Below are 21696 nucleotides of genomic sequence, written 5' to 3'. Positions count from 1 at the left end.
AAGTAATGGTAGTTTCCATCATTTCAGTGCATACACAGAACAAGCAATCCTATCAACAAATGAACTGAAATAACTCAAATTTGTTACAAAAGACAAAATTACCTCCCTCAGAGACAGGCAAAGCAAAGGTTAACTAACAATGTACCTAAAAAGTTTAATAGATTTATTTGGATCAAATCTGGCAGACAAAGACAAAGAACAGGCTATTAAAATGCCAGCACCAATATGACCTCATACACTTTCTTGTGCAAGCTTATACACCCTTACAAAAATTTAATGCTCCATCCCATTGTTTATTAATGGAGGGTGGCAGGCTTATTTTAATAATTAAAGAAAGAAAATATTTAAATTTAGGGCTGGCAGGAAGTCTTCTGTGTGGTAGAAGTGTGAATTCAACCAAGTAATACACTTCCTTCAGTTATTTAAATTATTAATTTTCCAGTCCCTGCCGAGCATTCAAGTGGAGTCACTTATTAGATATCTAAAGTATATAATACAAAAATATTGTCACAGAACGTTTCACTTTATAAAGAGGTATTAAATGACTTTTTCAGTAGGACACTTTATTCCAGCAAACTCCTTCTGATAAAGCTTTAAAAGAATCAAGTAGATCTTTATTTAAACACATAAAATAAGTATTAATGTATGATACATATACAGAAGCAATCCAGATAACACATACAAATGAACAAATAAGTGGTCTTAAATAGGCAACTGTGGTATGTTCACAATCGTTCAAATAAAGCTATAATACTGATTTTATTCACGGCAACCTGATTTGCAAGACAGTGTAAAACCTGCTGTTTGAAGATGCACCTCTCTGACCATCTGCTATTGTTTGGAAAGCCAGTCTTACCAAGGTCCTCTCAGACTGTCATACAATTGGTGTTCCTTAATCAACAAAAATGTACTACATTGGCACAAACAAACAAAATCATAAAACAGACAGCCTTGACAGAGGTAACCTCCCCTCAGCATGCTTACAACATGTTTGCATTTCATTATAGATAAACATTTGGACACCACAATGCAACCCATGTTCCATACAAAGATGAAATGCTGAAGGCTGCAGTGATTTAAAACAAATGGAATTGCTGATAAATCATGAATCACAACCACAGACACACTTAAAATGTAAACTTGACCCTTAAATTAAAAAGACCCGAGATAAGAACATATTTCCAATAATTACACTAGAGACTAAGTTTTAGGCCTTGTTATACCAGCTCCAAGTGAAGTGACATCAGAGAACAAAAAGGAAATGACAGCCCTATTCTAAAAAATATTACTCAACCATAACTTCATTTTCCATTCCCAGAGTGGCAAGAAGTCTTAAAGACATGCCGAAACACTGAAAGAATGTAAAGTAGAAAAATAATTTATGTACAATCAAGTTCAAAGTTTGCAAGTTAAAGCATTCCAAGTTGCAGTGACCACAGCCACTATGTTACAGCACAGTTGATGTTGCATGAACAGTTTTTGCCCATGCCAATCCTGAATAAAACAAATAGTAACAAACTATTCATTTTTCCACTCATAGACTGCAGAAAATCTGCTGTAAACAAATTTGGAAGAGCATTTTCCAAACATCTTGTGTACATGACTAGGCTTTCACATGTCAAACAATTTTGCTCTGATGCTTCCACATTGTTAGCTGTTCATATATTAGTCTCTATCAGAAGAGCTTGGGAAGCTGTCGGAGCCGGCTCAGGTCTAGAAAATTCCCCACTGATTCCTCTGTCCCTGGAGCCCCATGGGTTTCTGTTAGCCTGGGCTGCTGTTTTCCTGGAGCTGCTGGTGCATTGTTCTCCTTCTGGGGGCTCTTCCTGGTACTGCGGGAGAGGAGCTGCATTTTGGGGCGTAACTCTCTTAGCAGCTGGCTCTGAGTGTCCGGAGAGTTCTGGGTGCGCAGGGGAATGGAATGGACCGGCTCGTTTGTGATGTTTTTAAGGACCAAGCTTCTCTCCCCTTTCTCGGCTTGTGCGACAGCAAAGTTCCCTGAGCATTTAAACTGCTCGTCTCTCTTCTCCCCATCTTCGTCCAGGACATCACCCTCCTCTTCACTGCTCTCTCCACCCTCCATTAGCCCATACTTCTTCATGTACTTCTTGGTGGCAAAGGACATGTTGCTAGGAGACAATATGCTCAGCCCCACAGCACTCTTTTCTACTACAGCCTTCCCCGAAAGCACTGCATTGTGAGCGGCCAGGGCCCTTGCTGGTCCACCCCCCTTCGAGAACTGGGAGAGATGAGAGTCACTCAGGTACTTAAGTGCTATGGCATTAGCCTCCAGACTGAGATCCGTGCTTGCGCCAGGGCCCCAGATGCTGGCCCCGACAGATTCAGAGAGAGCCAGCCTGGGAACGACCGCCTCGGGGTTTATGCAGGCCAATGTGCTGGAGCGGAAAAAGAAAAGGTATTTAAATAAACACTTCTGACAAAAGGGCTGGAACAAAATGACCGTAGCGATGTGGAGACGGGCATACCTGGCACTCTCCACGGTGGTGCGGATGCCAGGGGGGGCGGAGTCCAGCTCCACGGTCACCCCGAGCTGCTTCAGCTGCCTCAGTGTGGCCTGCAGCACCTGGTCCTGCGCCGGCTGTTTGGGGCTGGAGTTCCTCTTCTGGCTGTGGGGCCGAGGGGGCGTGGGGGAGGACCCCGTGGGCTGCGACTTTGGGGGCGAGATGCTCTGTCTGTCTCTGGGGTGGGTGACCCACGTGGCTTGCTCATCTTCCCCTTCGTCCACACTCACACAGTTCTGCAGACGAGTGCTCACCTGGCCCTGCACACAGCACAAACACTCACTCGGTCAGTGTTTTCCTTCATCAGGTACGCCACTCAGTGTTAAGTGAAAAAGACTACGAGCAAAAGCAGTTAGTGAAGCGACAAAACAACCACTGTGCTATAAAGAGTTCAGCATATCCATGAGCAAAATGCATTTTAAAAGGGTGGAACTCCTGTTTCACTTTTAACACACCTCTGCCTATTATGGTCACAGTTGCCAGGTTTGGTTCACATTATCTGGCAAGCAATCAGAGGCAGAAAACTTCTGATAATGGTACTAAACCACATTTTTCATGATTTGTACACCAGTACCAATTTGTGGGGATTACTCTTTAGCAGCCAATATCTTTCTACTTCCTACACAGCTGAGCAGAAACATTTAATATACAGGTTACCATAGCTAGTGAATTGTGGAGGCCATTTTGGATACATTTACCACATTTCTCAGATAAATGTTAAAAGGCAAGACCTAGTAAAGACAACACATGTCTTAACAGTGTTATGTTTATTACATCTACAATTCCTACAGAAAGCAAATACATTTTTGTGCTTCCCCTTGTTCCCCTTGTGTTCTCCCCTTGACTTAAGTCTATGATTTACATGCCATGAAGGCAGTTATGTGCTTCGGGCGGAGCAACCCCAAAATCTGGGTGTTTCTTATGTAAACACCATTTACGCGTATTCTGCCCTTGACTTACATGCTTTTCAGCTACGCGCTTCTGAGGGCTGTAGTAAGTCAAGTGCTTCTACATGGTGTAACAACATATTGTCTTTTAAGTTGGCAGTAGGCCTACTTTTAACAGTATTATACATGTACAAATAAACTTCAAACTTATGATATTTGTGTGCCATTATTTTTAAACTACAATAACATTTCTTGTAACCCTATATTACATTGTTAAACAGAAAAAAATGTTTTACATCACATGGTGTTGTGACCAAGCCTGGTAAATAATTAGTTCAATTAGAATAAAACAGAAATAACAATTAAGATGAGTGAAATAAGACCAATCTTCTAGTATGCCTTAACAATCCTAAACCAAAATGCCTGCTCTGCATTTGCTTGTGCTCCTGAGACAGTGCTCGCCAAGGTATTCCGACCTTGTTTGGACATACTACGGCTCACTGACACGCAGTGCATCCAGCGATTTCGTCTCGACCGTGAAGTTACTCAGCATGAGTTCAAGCGTGGAGACTGACACACGCATTCTGTTGCACCTTTCCCTCAATAGTGCATTTTTATTAATGAATCTCCACACGTCAAACATGTCTTTATACATAGGCCCAGCACGTGTCGATACGTGGCATATTTATTTTTGGGTTTATGTCATACATAGAAACAAATGCTTTCCTTTGAGGGGATTCGTAATACATCTCTCTCTTTGCATTTATTTTCAAAATTAGAGTCTGGTTTATGGTTTGAATGGATTTCAATGACATTCACATGGTAAATGCGCAAGTCCACGTTCCACGTTTTCCCGACGAGAGTGAGACTCAGTCTATTTCTATTTTAAATAAATCATGCCTCTTTCAGGAGCCCGCCTTCATTCTGAAGTTAAGCGCTGTGGGTGTGATCGGAGTGTGTAGGGGAGAATACGCTCAACTGAAATGCGCGTAAGTGGAGGCGTGCAAAAAAAGGACTTATGCACGAATGGGAGAATACGGCCCATATGCATAAAGCAGCACCACACCTAATGCTGAGAGCTGCATCCTTATTATAGTGGGAATTATTTGGACTTTGCACATCTCTGTCATACTATATGCTATGAAGAAATGATAAAGGGAGAAGTGAGCCGAGGGAGACCCGACGACCTCTTCACTGTTCGTTTTTGACAATGTAAACAAAACATTACTTTTAAAAAGGTAATGCATACACGCTGTCTTGAAGCATTTCCCACAAAACCTCCCTACCCCACGGTGATGAGGCAGAGAGTAAGTCTCTGACAGACACAGGCACAACGATGCACTTTGGTTTAGCATTAATGCATTAGATTTGTCATGTGAAAGAGAGGACAGCAACTATTGTTAAAATAAAAAAATGAATATCATTCCTGGGAGGAATTCCTTACTAAAAAACGTCCATTAAACCTTCACATATGACTGACATCACTGTTTTCAATGTTACCTTGAAGCAAAATTTTAAAACACACTGTCCAATCTCTCTCTCTCTCAAGCCAAGTTAAACATAATGAAGCGCCTACCAAGCCTAAATAACAAACGATAACATTTATATGAATGCAATATATAAAACTACAAAAAGCAAGATGTAAGTTAGGAGTTTTTAAAAACTCACCAGTAACTCGTGATAAAACTCATCCTCCACAGTTGTAGCTTGCTGGCATTGCTGACTGTCTCGACTGGGAGACTGAGCTGGACAGCACATGCTGGCCCTCTCCCCCACTGAGCTCTCACAGCCCTGGCCTCCAACTCCAGACAGCAAGCTGCAACAGTTACAGTGTTGAAGGTGATTATTAGTGCCGTTACTGTTGACTGCAAACGGGGCGTTGAAAGCAGAAGTTTGCACACAGCTGAGGACTGTACACCTTTGCTTCCCCCAATACAATTCAGCTTTTGACCTGTGCTTACACTGTGATACTGCAAATGGACATGGAGAAAATTCTGGAAGGTCTACCAAATTCAGTCTCTCAGTTCCTTGGCTTCTTTCATCCTGATGGTAGTGGTGTGAGGAAGCCATACCTTGGTGTGTCTGCGCTCAGTCTCCTTGGCTCCTCCTCTGTGCAGTGGATAAACTGGGGGGTGTCCGTGCTGTTGTCACGGTGTGAGGATGCAGCGCATGCCGATCCTGCTTCACACTGCCACTGTGGCTCGGGCAGGCTGCTCCCATGACCGGAGCCATCTGCTGGAGGACTCCAGAATAAACTGGCTCCTGGGAAATGACATGTCAGAGACATTCATTTCATGTAAATTTGCAATATATTGCAATATTTTTTTTTTACAGCTGCAATCTAATTCAGCTTTGTATGCAACAGAGCAAGCACAAAAGTATATATATGAGGAAAATGGCCGGCATTGAAATTTAGAGTATGAAACACATACAGTACCAGGCAAAAGTCTGGACACACCTATTCATAGAGAGGTTTGTTTTTTTATTTTTACTGATTTTCACATTTTAGAATAATAAAGATATCAAAACTATGAAATAACACAAATTGAATTATGCAGCCACCAAAAAGTGTTATAAACAAATCAAAAATATCTTTAGATTTTAGATTCTTAAAAAAATTGGGGGCTATTTAGAACTATGAATTGTTTTGTAAAGAAATTCATACAAAGACAAATACAAATACTGAAGTTGATGTCTAAGAAACAAATTTCAAGTATTGAGTCTTTAGATCAAAATACATTTGAACGCATATTTCCAACCATCTTAATCAGGGGTGTCCAAGCTTTTGACTGGTACTAAAAGTGTAAATGAGGAAGCCATCATGGCGAGAGGAGCAGTTTGGAAAGCTAACAGAGAAGGGGGATCTTGTACAGTACCAGTGCACACTGCAACACTGACGCTCCTCCTCTCTTGCTGCGGAGCGGGCTGCTCTGTGGACACTGGAGGGGGTGTGGCGGACGAAGGAGAGGTGCTCCCCGCTTTACCCTGAGCTTCCAGGAGCTTCTGAATCTGGAGCAGACAACCAAAAGGCAACTTTAACACAGGTCAGAGTCAAGCCATTGGAGTGCAGCGAGTCAACCAGCAAGATCTGGGGTTGAGAAGGAAGAGTAACCTAGTTTTAGTGGGGTACAAAACTGGACTCTATGGAATTAGAAGCTTCCTGGGATTGTCAAACATATACACAAATAAACACCAAGGAAACATACGCAAACACAAACCTGTGCTTGCAGTAACTTGAGCTGGCGGTCCTGATCCACCAATATTCTGTAGGCGTCGGCAGGCAGGATGCCCATTGGTCCACCTGCTGAGGTGTGGGTGGGACCAGCTGGCAAGAAGTGGCAACCAGACTGTCCCTGGCAGCACTGGGCCTGACAGGTAGAGACAGGCTTTTCCATTGGCACTCGGGTGTGGGTGCCGGCATCCTTGACAGGAGAGCAGACCCCGTGAGGGGACAGGTGGTGGACGGGGCTACCGGTGACGCACACGGGACTCTGATGAGGAGACGCCTGGCAGCCCAAGGGCTGGTGGGATGGGGAGCAACAGCAGTCATGGTGGGGGGTGCTCTCAGAGGGAGGACAGCAGACTCCGCCGGGATGGCTGGGGGCCCCGTGGGGCGGGGCCGGAGTGCTGGGCACACCTGGCCAGGGGCTACTGTGGTAAGCAGGGGTATGACCGTGCTGATGGGAGCAGCAGCTGCAGGGTAAGCCTCCAGAGTTTGGGGAGGAGGCGTTATGGACGTTTTTGAGGTGGTGAGGGTGCATGGGAGCTTGATTGGGAAAGCCGGAGCTGTGCCTTGGGCTGCGGTAACCTGACGGTGGGGTCAGGGAAGTGGAGGAGTGTGGGGGACAAGGAGTGGTAGGCGACAGACCCCTGTGTGGAGCAGCTGCAGCGATTGGGTGCTGCCTGTGCTGATGTATGGAGCTGTTTGGCGAGCGGCCCACATTTGGTGTAGAGGAAGATGAGGAGGATGACGCAGAGGAGGCTGAGGATGTCGAGGACCCTCCTGTGCTCTTCCTCCCAGTGGGTGGGGCCGACTTCCTGCCGGTACACGATTGGAGCTGCTGCTGCTGCTGCCCAGGGCTGATGTGCCCTTTGACCTTCGCCTGGGGGATGACGGGAGTGAGAGGCCGTCTGATAGGAGGCGGGCCGCTGAGGTGGGGGACCTGGCCGGGGGGTCTGCAGCCGCTTTGGGTGTGAGGCGTGGGAGCACTACCCCTGCGCTGCAGAGAAGCAGGTGCTGAGCGACCCTGAGGAACAGCAGGCTCATGAGCTGCAGCCTTTCTGCCATCCAGGAAGCTGCCATCCATCACCAAGGAGAGCTCAGGTACTGATGGGTGGATCCGCCTTGTCTGAGGGAAAACACGAGAAAATTTAAACCTAGCTTGAAAAAAGGAAATGATGGAATCAAATTGTTAAAATGTACATAGAATATGTCCTACATATACACATATATATCCACACACACACACACACACACACACACGTATATATTTAAACAAACCTAACAGCTGACGAGGGGATATGGTGCGATTTCTCCCAGTTGAGTGATGTTCTGATATTCATGTTTGTACTGACAATGCACCTCAGACAGGGCTGTGTTGTGCTGTGTAATGGGGAGTCTGGGGATGGAGGGCTGAGAAACGCACCTGCTGGCCGAGGGGGTGAGGGTTGGGGGACGGTCTGGGAGAGAGGTCCTCATCCTCCACTCCAGAGTCATGGTCGCTGACGGACAGCTTGTTCTGGGGAGAGGCTCCCCCTGACGCCCCCGGTGTTCTGATGATGACACGAGCACAAACAGGAAATAAGTCAATCTGCTAGACCGCCACGGCTTGGAAAATGACAAGACCTTCTGAGGACGAATAATATTATTACTTTTGAATATGGGACACCACATCATCGAGACACTACCACATGTCCCTTTTTAGTTTTGAAAGTAACTGACTGTTTAATGTGTGTCACCTGACTGTGTAAAACCATAGCCATATGGTGGAGTGATAAATCCAAGAGCGCTCAGCTGAGCTGGGCCGCAGTCCAGGCTAATCTGGTTGGTGTAACTTGATACTGGGCGGGAAGTGCTCCCTCACTATGAGATGAATGAGCAAAGGACTGTGGGCCTGTCACTGTTAGCAACAAGAGATGCATTCATGTGTGTGAGAGAAAGAGCTGTTTGTGTGGGGGGAAAAAAATAACTGGTTAAGTGAACTGGGTACATGGACTCGTACTGACAAAGCACACCAATAGGGTGCTAATAAGCAGAGATGACACTACGCATCTCTCTCACAATATGATCCACATCATGATTTTTAGGCCACAATATGACCCATATTGTAACACAATGGTGAAAATTTCATGTGTTAAGGCTTGAATTGTTTAATCTTTCAAACGCTTTTGTTGTGTTTCAAGACTATAGAGCATTTGCTTTTCTAATGTCAACTATCCCTCAGTTTCACAATTTACCGGAGCATTTCCAGACATCTGGAAATTGAAGCTTCCCACTTCAGCTGACATGTAATACAATAATGCCATGCAGTAAAATAAACTCTTCACAAAAAATGTTTTACGCAACATCCAAAGAGAACTCACACCAATTTCTACATCCAGACTGAGCCATACACGTCAAGATAACTTCTCTCAAAAAAATCACAATCCAGACAATAACATAGCAGTATCGTGACAGTTTCAGTGTGTCATCTCATCCCTACCCATTAGCTATTTAGACAGCTAAAAGTGTAAGTGGGCAACACAGAAAAATGCCGAAATCTTCTCAAAGATCAATGCAGTGAATTGCAGCACGTCTCCATTTGCTGTGTTCACCAACAGTTATATGGTGGCCATGCTAAAAAAGCCGTTGCCTGTTACCACCAGCTGTGGGTGAAGAGGGATTAAAAGCAAGTCACTCCAGATCCAGATGGCTACCTAGCACTTAAAGTGGCCAGGAAAGCAGCTACACTGCATTTGAGAGACAAAGGCATGTCTATGGAACAAACACCTGAGAAATAAAGTGAATAAGGAATCTCCAGCAAATAAACGTGAATTTTTAAATGATCACTGAATGTCCAACCAGATATTGTTCATCTGATACACAGGTGTGCCCTTACTAATAATTTTAACATCCATGTATTATCCCAATGTTCCATATACCTGCACCGAAACTGGGCTGAGCCTGATGTCCTACCTGGTGAAGGAAACACGGGATGCCACTTCCTTGAAAAATTCCGTTTCCTGGTTCTGGCTCTCAGCGCTGAGCTCAAACTGCAAAGGACGTCCGTCCGGGACCTCAACATTCTGCCGAAGGACACACACAATTTTGTCATATTTTATGTGAGCGAAACAAAAGCCAGGACATGAGCGTGTGCGCAGACCTTCCTTTACTGGGTTTGACAGTGCGGGACAGCAACTGCACAGACCTTGTACAGGGCGAGCGACTCCGTGCCTGTGAGCAGCTGGAAGCCCATCTCCTGCTGCCCGCTGCACAGCTGGCACTGGTAGAACTCAGGATCCCTGTGGGTCAGCGAGTACAGCACCACCAGGAACGCCCCTCCCTCTGACATCACCCTGCAACACATGACCACGTCCCATTCAGAGAGTAGTTAAAAACAAATTCCAGTGTGGAAGGGACGACTCCAAGTTCAGCTTCCTACACACCCTACACTTTGCCCAAAACATCCAAGTAATCATGATAGCCTTAATGCATTTCAATAAATCACAGCATTTCATTTGATACTACTGTTTACAGTATTACACATTTTAAATGTTTTATTGGCGTTTACAATAGACGCAAAGCCCTTGTCTGAGCCCTCAAAATGAGCCCTACTGGTGTGACCAATCTCAAATCAGACCAGATATGGTCATTTTATTCAATTTCATGTATGGTGGCTGGCACAACTGCATGACTCTATGCACATAAAGATTTGCCCTAGGACTCTGCATGCCAGCTAGCAGCAAAGGTTCTAACAGTCATTTTAAACATATGCTCATACTCCCCTTCCTGTCCATTTTGGTCTATAAACAAAATCACTGACTGCTTATGGGAAACTAAACCGGAGACTCAGCTTGTTGAAATTGTTTAGACCAGAATACAGACATTTTCCCATGAATCTCAATGATAAGGAGCATCACAAAATTCTCACTTTCTACTGATCTGAAAAACAACAAGCTTCAGCGTGTGCTGCCCATCAGTATGTTTAAAACTGCGCCAAGGAACTAAAACAAGTCATGTAATCATCCCTTTGTTTTGGCATGAAAACAAATAAGCACCAACCCAGAGACAGGGCAATAGATTTGCCTGTACTATACAGACACATAGCAGATGGGAGCTGAACTCACCTGTCCTGCAGGGAGGAGCTGTACAGGTACCTCAAGCACCACGCCCACACTTGGGGGTTGTGAATATGCGTGATCCCACTCAGCCATCTGCCACAGGGAAAGAAAATTACACAACGGGCTCAACCTCCACAACTGCCACAACATCTCAGTAACTGCCATAGTTACAGCCATGTAGCCCTAGATGTTCCACTAGCTGCACTTAAAAGTCACTTCAACAGGTAAACACAAGCAAAAATCCCTAGCTGAGAGGAACGACTAAACCAATTTAGGAAGAGCTGACATGTACTGCGCCGGCCACGACCCTTTCAAAATGGTCATTTGCATTTAGGCTGAACCTCTGTGGGGCTGCCCAACCTTGCGCCTATTCAGCATCAAAGACCAGCAGCCACTCACTCTGCTCCTCTATGTCAGCTGTTCATATATTATGACAGGCAAATGCTTGCATATTTAGAAAAAACCTGAATTTGAAAACATGCTGTCTAGCAGTCTATGTGGAAGCTAGCTTGCAAACTAAGGAAACATGAAAAGTGAAGGAGTACGAGGAGTACACCTACTAAAATCTTCAGCTACTACTATTTCAACACATGCAGCTATGGAGCTCTGCACCTTCTCATGCAGCTCGGAAATATAATTCTGCAATAAATGAAGCAACAGACACCACATCAATCTTCTACACCTTTCCCCTCATCTTTACAAAGATGAGGAGAATGTGATGCTGTTCGCCATTGCAAGGTGTGCAACACGGTGTCCCAATATTAAAGCATACTCACACTCCTACAAGTGGCAGAGTGTAGGCCTTTGGGTCTGACTCCAGTATCAGTAACAGTTTGCGAGTCTGATCCATGGTCAGAAACCTGAGCAACAAAAACAGCAACAGTAACAATAATGACAAGGCTAACACTAATTCCATTTCAATTTTAAAAGAGCAACCAGGAGTTTCCAGGCCAATTATTTAAAACCAGCAATTTAGCACAGGATGCGATTTATTCAATGTTTACATGTGCATTCAGAAATGTTTGTTGCGCTAGCTAATGAAATGATACAAAACCATCGGTGAGGAAAGTCAAATGACAGAGCAGGAGCCATCACGGCGTCAGCCCTTACCCCTGCTTTCTGCAGGCGCCATGCAGCGGCTGGGCCACGCTGCCTGGACTGCTCAGATTCCTGGCCAGTGCTGTGGGGATGATGGGCACTGGTCTCACAGGGACAGCGTCCAGGGTATTGGCAATTGTAACAGCCACCCAGTTGAGACTGAAGTTCAGACTATCCAGGTGCTCGGAGCAGCCTAGGTGAGCCCGCAGGGTGAGCAACTTCGACAGCTCCATGGCCCCTCTGCTACAGCAGCTGTGCTGGAGCATCTGACAGAGAGAGTGAAAAACGGATGAAAGATGAATGTTGTGTATTTCACAGACTCTTCACTGGACTCTATCATGGTTTGTTCTGTAGCATGTGTTAGTCAATAACCTTAAAGCTTACGGGTGGCAAAAAACATATTCCAGTAATTCCACCAAAAAAATGACCGACTGAAGCTAATTTCTTAATTATAGCAAACACCAGGCAACGGCAATGTTCTGGTTTATGGGAAGAGCCGAACACCTGTTGCTGACAGGTTGCAGTAACTGCCAAGCTGAGGTTGACGGTGTGTCCCTCTTGTTGCCCTTGGCAACTGACACAAATGGTCTCTCAACGATCTTTGAAATGAGAAAAAGCGGTTGAAGCTCGGGTTTTAACAAAGCAGGCTACCTGGATTAACAATTAAGCACATACACTTAAGCTCTATAAAAACAACAAGATGGTGATTACAGAAACAATAACCTCTTTATGGCCAAGCCACTTCAGGCCAGGATTCATTCTGATGACAATACTGAGATGTAGCTGCCAGTAACTACCTCCACACATAACACTTAGCTCCATCCATATATAATCCTGACCATTCCCATTACCTTGAAGGTGATGTCGAAGTCTTCCGAAGAGTGCACCATAGTATCAGTGGATACAACTCCCTGTGTGCTGATAGTGCAAGGCACGAGGAAGTCCCCAGGTAAGAGGGCAGTGGGACATTTTCCTGAGGACCCAGGCTGCTCACGTCCTGGGTCAAACCGGTCCAGTGTCAAAGTCACCCCTTCCTCATCTAGGAGGGGAAAGTTAATGAACATCAGATACACTTGCAACAAGAAAAACTAAATAATGGCAGCACAAAAACTGAAGAGACCAGCATCAATGCTGAAATCTCTAAGTCAGAGCTTTTGCCTTTTGATAAAAGTTGCCCTGCTGACAAAGAATTCAAATGTGCGTGCTCAGATGAGGTAATCTCCAAAAGATGTTTACACCTCATAATGCAACTTTTGACTACTTTGGATGAAACTCCTACATATGGATGTAAAAGTGAATGAATTAGACAGGCTAGGGAAATGATTAAAAAAAAAAAAACTCACCATCATCTACTGCCAGTGCTCCCAGAAGGAAACAGGAAAAGACTTCTTTGTTACTCTGTCGAGCATGGCGGTGGGCCAAGCGAATCGCTTTTTCCACCACAAGAAGCCTGGGGTTCCTGCACAGAGACACAAACAAAACGTTAGAAATAGGCATCTAGTTTTGTGGCTTTTAAATCTATCTTCAGCTTTCAGTAAATTGCCATGAAGATTCAGTTAACACAGGTGACTTGGGATGTATTCATGTCCAATTGTTAGACAGAATATGATTTACCTGTAATAAGACACGTGAAGGCTAACGACATCCCCGTTAGGACTGGGGTCCCAGAGGGCAACCTTGGATTTGGGAAAGGTGAGAGGTGTAAGGACTTTCTCTGATGACCTGTGGGAAGGGAATCAAACGGACCTGCTCGAGCGATGTTTGTACTCCTTGCAAACCAGCAAAGTAACATTGACCAAAAATGCTTAGCTAGTTCAGCGACTGTATTAGCTAACAGTATTCATTTACATTTATTCATTTGGCAGACGCTTTTATCCAAAGCGACGTACAAGTGAGGCAGAGTACAACACAAACAAAAAGCGAAAAGGAGTCAACGATATTAGAAGCGCTGCATGACCAGGTTTCAGTGGTTGGTCAGACAAGGTACAAGCTAGCTGGTAGAGATACCGAGTGCATTAAACGATTAGATCACATTTTTATTTAATAGGGAAACAGTTTTGAGACGTGAGAAATTCCTTTGGTATTTCAGGTGCTCAGGTGAGAGCGAAAGAGTTGTGTCTTCAGATGTTTCTTGAAGACGCAGAGGGACTCGGCCGAATGGATGAAGTGTGGAATTCACAATTATGTATTCCACAACTGTGTATTCCAATTGTGTGTTATCATTGTGTATTCATAATCATAACATGAACTAGCTCGTCAAATTTTGAAAGGTGTCTTTTGATACCTCGGTCTTTGCTCTGGCTTCGTGTAAACACCCTCCAGTACGTGGGGAGGCAACCCTCTGAAGTTTACTTGAACACTCATTTCTGTAGAAAAAAAAAAAACAGGGTGCGCTTTAATGATTTGTTTTTAGCTGGCTAGCTAAACATGTTGCTGGCAAGATTGCCATACTGTCATCCACAGCTAAAGTCAGAAATTTTCAAGCAGCCTTAAGGTCGTCACATTTAATCCATGTATGCTGGTGAAATAGGTACTCAGCGTGACCAGCTAGTTAGAAAATACGTGAAGCTCGAGCTAGCAAGCAAGTTGGTTGTAACTTACAAGTTAGGCATAAAACAACATAGTTAGCTAGGCAAATCAATGACTTAGCTATTGATAATATGACAGTTAGCTGGCTTTGTATTGTCTTACCAGTCACGTAGGTCAGGATTTGTTCATCTGGTGCGAAATTAATCCGTGATTGCCTGCATCCGTGGCTAGCTAGCTATGTCCCCTCTTCCCTCTGGCGTGGAAAAGCTAGCCAGCTCCACCCCTCTTGTCGGGAATACGTTGGCGAGTCTCAATAAAAGCCACAGTTTGATATTTTCGGTCGCTCAGAGGGCGGTATGAGGCGCGGGAGCCATCGGTTGTCGCTCCATCTAGGATTCCCTCACTTAATTCGGTATTACCGCGAGTTAGCCAGCTAGTTTGCTAACTGTGCCACATAGGTTGATTGATTGTGAGAAGTCAAATGTAAATTTGTGGCGCTGTTTCTAGGCTCCAATGGCGGGGTGAGGCGTACAGCCAATAGAAAATGACGGCTGTACGACTCTGGGCCTATCAAATGAGCGTATTTCGCCCGCCCTGCCCACCGGTCTTTTCGAACTGATCCAGGTCTAACTGCCATGCGTTCAAGCCTGTAGTAACAACAGCACGGGGGGAGGGAGTACGTGGGTGGATTTCTTTTCTGCCGACGTATCAGAGTTTCTTTTCTCATTGATCGAAAGCTAGGACGGCTAGTTTGGCTAATATAAGGGTGGGACGCGAGGAAACGGACATGTGATCATTTCAATTGGCAAAACGTTACATAACATTAAACAGAGGTGCGTACTGAGGTTTGTTTGAAGGTTCTCTTCCACTCGTTAGAAGTTACTGCACCGATGAAAACGTTAGTCAACGTTTGCCTTCTGAACTCACCCCTTGGCTGCTTCAGATGTAGAGATCCAACCTAGAACATCATTCGGAAGCTCCTTTGGTTTTACGTTGAATTTAGGTACTCTTACCCTGTGGGCATTTATCATTGCAAAGAATATAGATAAGTAATAGTCTTGTTCTACTGGACTATTTTGCCAGTCTCGCTCTATCTGTTCATCCCCCATGCATGTGGCTAATTAACAGTTTCCGTATCTACTGGAGTGTAGGTACTACTGCCGCAATTTGGCTGCCATGCTTTAGCCAGAAGTGTATGACATATTAGATGAGGTGAGTTAGACCCCCTCCCCCAAACACACGTTGTATTTATCTTTTCATGAATATATAAATGCTGCATAAGTCACTGTAATTAACATTTACCTTAAGATCCGATGACAACCACACTCCCGGTTGTTCATCTTTGCTGTTGCAATAGTAGGTCGAATACCATTAAATGAAAATTCAGAACAGCAAAAATAAATAAGCTCCTGTAAAAACAGAAACCACCACTACTTTAAATCTATCAAGTACACTCAAAATAAGAGATAAGAGAGAGCTTTATTGTCATTGTTCAGGACAACGAAATTGCAGTTGCTGCCCCGTGTCAGTGCCATGACAACAAGAACTTAAAACAAGATGTTGTTAATGTGTTATACAAAATGTGTAAATGTATAAATTATGAGGAGTAAAATGTCTGCATTGACAGGAACAGTCAGCAAAGAGTATGTAGAAGTGTCCATGTAACATACTTGAAGTTGTGGTATAGTAGTAATATACTCCATGGCTGTTACAATAAAAATCTCTGTTGCACACATATGTGATTATTGCACATTCCCATATTATTGCATTGCATTAAAGTGCAGTGTACATGGTGTCCATATTATTGCACAAAAGGTACTTGTGCATTGCACATAATAATGTCATTATTGCACGTGAGATAGTCTGTCAGCTTCCTTAGTATTGTGGAGGTGTTGGTGGTCCAAGAGAGGTCCTCTGTGTCTACTCCCAGGAACTGAAAACTGAAGACTCTTTCCACTGTTTCTCCGTTTATGATCAGTGGGGCTTGTTTGTTTCTCCTGGTTTTCTTGAAATTGACAATCTCTTCTTTGGTGTTCTTGATGTTAAATGAGAGGTTGTTGTCATTACACCACCCAACCAGGTTCTGCACCCTGTCTCTATATGCTGATCCATCATTGTTTGAGATTAACCCAATCACTGTGGTGTCATCCGCAAACTTAATAACGGTGTTGGAGGCATGAGCAGGTGCGCAGTAATGGTTGAAAAGTGCATAGAGGAGCGGACTCATCACTGACGTACTCCGGTGTTCAGGGTCAGGGTGGTCGATGAGTACTTGCCTACTTTGACTATCTGGGGGCGGTTTGTTATGAAGTTCAGGATCCAGCTGCAAACGGATGTGTTGAGAACCAGATTGTGTATTTTGGATGATAACCAGTCTCTCAAGGCACTTTGTGACTACAGGGGGGAGTGTGACTGGCCTGTAATTCAGGTTTGTCACCGCTGACTGCTCGGGTACTGGTCTGATGGTAGAAGTTTTGAAGCATGTGGGGACCACAGCGAGGGACAGAGAGAGGTTCAAGATGTCAGCAAAGACCTCTGCTAGCTGATCAGCACAGTCTCTGAGGACCCACTCAGGGATGCCTTCTGGTCCAGATGCTCGGCGCGTGTTGACACTACGGAGAGTTTGCCTCACTTCTTGTGTGCTCAGTGTCAGTGCCGTGTACTCATCGGATGGCAGGGCCTTCACCACTGGTGCATTGTTGTCTCTGTCAAACTGAGGAAGGAAGCTGTTAAGCTCCTCCGCTAGAGTAACATCGCGGGTTTAAGGGCAGGTGTTCTTCCGTTCTGTAGTCTGTGATGGACGGGATTCCTTCTTGCATGTGTCTGGGGTTGGTGGTGTTACTGAAGTGTTCCTCAATCTGTTGTCTGTATCTGTGCGTGGCAATCTTGATGCCCTTCTTGAGGTTTGACCTGACTTCACTGTATGCTGCAGTGTCACCAGATTTGAATTGCAGCGTCCTGTGCATTTAGCAGGTTCTGGACCTTGTTATTCATCCATGCCTTCTGATTTGGGAATACGGGATGGGATGTTTTTATTAATGGTGACCTAGTCTACACAGTATTTTATTTTAAAACCTAACCGTGTAGGCATATTCCTCTAAATCCATTCCTGAGTCTTGCGTAACTTGGTGTGCAAACTGGTTCCAATCTATACATCCAAAACAGTCCTGTAGAGGTGAGTTAGATCCCTCAGGCCATACCTGTACTAATCTGATGGTTGGTTTTGTCTTCTTTATTAGTGGTCTGTAAACATAATAAGGAATTTTATAACGCCTGCTGTAACTATGAAATACTGAGGTCATATCAAATAATTTTGATCTCATATGTAAATTGTATTTTGTTAAAATCCTATCTCTTGCTCACCGCACTTATCGTTATCTTCATCACTGACCTCAGCTCAGATATTTATATTTTCCTATCTACAGTAGGTTACAATATGTGCCTAACAATCCAGCAAAGTTGGTTTCCTTTTTGCAAATAAAACCCCACCTCACCCATCAGTTCTTGCAGTCTATTCACTGACTTCAAGATTTTCACAAAAAAAGAAAATGTCCTTAATTTTAAGCCATCTCTTGTCTCCTCGTACCTGTATGGCTTTCAGCTAAATGGTCTCTGTCCACTTCGCGGCCATGACCTCCCCCTTCCCTCAGAATTCTCGGCACACTTCTTTTCACATTTCGCCCTTACCTTTCTTCTTATCTAATATTTTAAACCCGACCCATTTCTAAGAGCGCTTTAATCATAATTTTACGTCAAGACAACAGTGAATCCGTACTTGAATGAATTTTGCCAAGGTGGCCTTGGAAGTCACTCCTGAATTGTTGCAGTGAAAATCTTTCCCAATGAGCCAGTAGGTGGCGCTGCATTAAAACAAATTGAACGATTTGGTCGAATCAGTTGCTTGTAGTTATTTTCAAAATTAATAAGATATGCAATGTATCAGACTCTTGTATTGTGGACAATTTAACAACACACAAACCAATCGAAGCTTTTGAACAGCAAATGATGTCACAGGTCAATAGTTTCTGAAGTTCTGATACTAAAGTGTGCAATGTGTCATTTTGAAGGTTATGCGGTTTAATAAGTAGATTGTATGCTATCTGTTGTATATACTCCTACGTCCTATGTCAACGAATAATGTCATCTGGAAAAAGACTCATGTCAGCTCCAGATGGCTCAGCACAGCTCGCGCAAGCGAAATACACTTTGCCCCAATCTCACAGTGCATTATAACCATCGATCCAAGTATGCAAATTAGCTCGCAAAATAAATGCATTATCCGTATGAACTTCGGTCTGAATTCCTTTTTTCCCAATGTATGCGGCTGCTTAAGATTTGGCATGTGTTATCCTGCGGTGTTCTTAGCCTTGGGACTGACGTAATGTTGGTGCCTCTGGATTTAAGAAACCGGCCCTTACCAAAGATGGATCAACCAGTTGTTAATAGCACCAGATTGCAATGGGAATATCAGTCAGTTAAAATAATATTTTAACCAAATTAGTTTCGCAGTTTGTGCCCTCTAAGCCTTGTGGGAACCAAACACGAAACCTATTTGAACTTGTACGGATGTCACTGCTGACATGCAGTCCGTACATCGCCACTTTAGACCAGTCGAGCATCTTCCTGTCCTAATAGCGATAATCTCAAAGATTTATCTTCATGTTGGCTAGGGGCACGCATTGGAAGTGGCTCACAGATTGCAGCGATTTACGCAACGTCTAATGCTTTGGTTGGCAACGGCGGAATTCATTTTTGTCTAATCCGCCTGATTTTTTTTGAAGGGATTAACAAACCAATCGCGAATATTGAGTGAGAGAGACAGGGTGAGTGGGGGTCGGGAGTGAAAGACAGAGAGCAAACTGCAGCTTTATTGGATGGACAGCACATAGCGGGTCTGAGATATCCATAATCGGTGAATGAGAGGAAAAAACGAATTAGTTCACTGAATGTCCCCAGCATCCTTCCAGAGTCTCTAGTTCAGGAAAGTTGTCAGGGGCTGTTCATTCATGATATGGACGGCGAAGATCAGAATCTTTCCGTTCTACTGCCAGCTTTCAGCAGGACTGCAGGCACGCACCTGTATTGCCAGGAGAAGCTCGTAAGCTGCTTCACTGAGGAAACGGCCGGAGGTAACCATCTCTACTTTTGTATGTAAAATGGTTTGCACTTGACATAGACACCACTTCACATATGCAACACAACTGATGACGAATTGAACGGTTTTAACTTTAAATTCAGACCACTTGATACCTCAGAGAGTATGTCCCTAACCTTGTTTGCTGTATGAGTTGACGATGGATGTTTTGGACTGCATTTTTATTTTCCTTGCAATTTGCTATTATGCTGCTCAATTGAACATGGAGAATGATTATTACATGTAGAACTTTAATAAGATGCTGTATTTCATCTGCTAGGGTATAATCTTTGGAGTTTTTTTTTTTTCACTTTCAGCAAAAATCAGTAAAGTTGGAATGATAAGTGATTGTCTTTTATGGGTGTAAAATGAAGATGGAAGAGAGAAAAACTTATAAAATTCAAGCACTCTACTATGAGGGATGAAAATTGTCGATGGTATGTTTCATTTTGACTTAAGGTGATTCCGACCGTTTAACCAGACAATGAAAAGTTGGATGGCTCCCGTGAATGAGACAGATTTTCCGAGAATTCAGCTGTGTTATTTACGCGGTAAAGAGATCAGATTCACTAAATACCTCTAAATCCTCAGTCACAGATTCCAATCAGGTGTATCAGACTGACGTCATGTTGCATAACTCCACAATATCCTCAGTCCAGGGGCAGCATGTGAGTTTCCTGAAGCGTGCGGTTTGCTCTTGATCTTGACAAACCTATTCTCACCAAAAAAGTATGCCAGTTTCTTACGCTGCGGAAAATATTGTCACAACTCTTTGTCCTGACTCTTATATTTCATATGCTAGTTGACGAAGGTGAGAATCCTCTAGCCAACAGTTATCAAGTTATCAGTCAATCTTGAGACTTCTTAAGTGTGCCTGGATACTAATGGTAAATTGATGAATGTTGTCAGATTAAAAACTGTAAACAAAACCTGTGGTACTTAACTCATCACAGTGCACAAAATGGTGATAACATACATTCCTCCATAAATGTCTTAAGCTTAAAAAACCATTATCTAAAAATGGTACTTTTATTTATTTATTTATTTTTGTTATAATAAATTCATTTAAATTGTGTTTAAATTTAAACAAAGATATCAAAGATCATGCTAGGTAATTAGCTACATTTGTGTGTGAATGAATGAAGTTTCCCTGACCAGGTGAGAATGCACATCACACCTGCTCAACATTCTGGTGTGCCATGGGTCTCTTGCTCGGTTCTCCATCTACAGACTGTACAACGGAAGTGTGTAGAGTAGCTGGTAGAAACGACGCTATTACTTGTATGAATGTAGCTAGTTGTTTCACACAGTTGGGGAAGCATTTTGTCCTAAACGGCAACAGCTGGAATAATAAAAGTAGCAGTTATCGAATAAGTATTGTACTTATTGTAAGTACTGTACCCTGTTTTTTTTTCAGTAACACAGCACAACAAATACAAAGACCTCTGTTTTAGGCACTGTTCCTTCTGTGATGTGCCACTGTATACGATGTAAAACATTCAGATTCTTTGTTACAAAAAAATCACAAGTCAGCTCACTTGGAATCATGGTGAGTATTTTTATCAAAAAGGGAGCTGAGAGGCACCAATCCCAGTCTGGGTCAGGGTATACCTGGCGCAGTTTGAACATGATAAATTTCTAGCTGCACTGAATTACAGTTAGATCCAGGATCATACAAGCACAGTATAAACTGGAAGGGTTATTTTAGCACAAGTTTGTTACATTACAGGAGCAGTAAAGTGTGAACAGTCCTCTAGACTTCCTATGCATCATGGTGTGTATGAAAAAAAATAACAATTGCTCTGATGTGTTCTGAAAAAAAATGTTGAGCAACACTGCAAATATAGCCCTCTTGACCTCATCATGAGTCTGGAGTGTTATTGCATTTTTCTGTACAGGAATGTGATGATTACAGTGCCATTTGCACATGGCCAAGCAGCTGTCAGCATATGGTCCTTTCTGGGCTTGTTTTCCATTAAACATGTATTCTGCAAAGTATTTGCGTGCTGTTGTGCTTTGCCTTCAGATTTGCTCCTTAACAGCTCTTGCATTTAATCCAAAGAATGCTTAGCTCTGATTCTCAGACTGGGTTCTGAGTATCTTTTACGATGAGTGCCTCCACAATAACTATATCGATCATACAGTTGGAGCCATTTGTCCACAGACACGCGCTCCGAGAGAATATGCTCATACACACTGCACAGTT

At 43.6% G+C, this 21696-nt stretch overlaps 1 protein-coding gene across 1 annotated transcript; it reads right to left on the bottom strand.

Annotated features, from left to right (window-relative positions):
- Window positions 1–1675: 1675 nt before the first annotated feature.
- stil (STIL centriolar assembly protein) lies at window positions 1676–14191 on the bottom strand. Its single transcript, XM_036519524.1, has 16 exons — window positions 14112–14191; window positions 13442–13549; window positions 13171–13286; window positions 12679–12866; window positions 11840–12093; window positions 11506–11589; window positions 10736–10822; window positions 9817–9964; window positions 9585–9694; window positions 8056–8182; window positions 6628–7758; window positions 6286–6418; window positions 5482–5671; window positions 5078–5225; window positions 2487–2782; window positions 1676–2396 (listed from the first exon to the last, which is right to left on the bottom strand). The coding sequence occupies exons 1-16, from the start codon at window positions 14189–14191 to the stop codon at window positions 1676–1678; spliced, it is 3921 nt and encodes a 1306-aa protein (XP_036375417.1).
- Between the last annotated feature and the right edge of the window lie 7505 nt (window positions 14192–21696).

Source organism: Megalops cyprinoides, chromosome 2 (genome assembly GCF_013368585.1).
Source record: "Megalops cyprinoides isolate fMegCyp1 chromosome 2, fMegCyp1.pri, whole genome shotgun sequence".
In the NCBI taxonomy this organism is placed as follows: domain Eukaryota; kingdom Metazoa; phylum Chordata; class Actinopteri; order Elopiformes; family Megalopidae; genus Megalops; species Megalops cyprinoides.
Note: the sequence above shows the minus strand (reverse complement) of the source record. Positions and strands in the feature narration are given on the sequence as shown.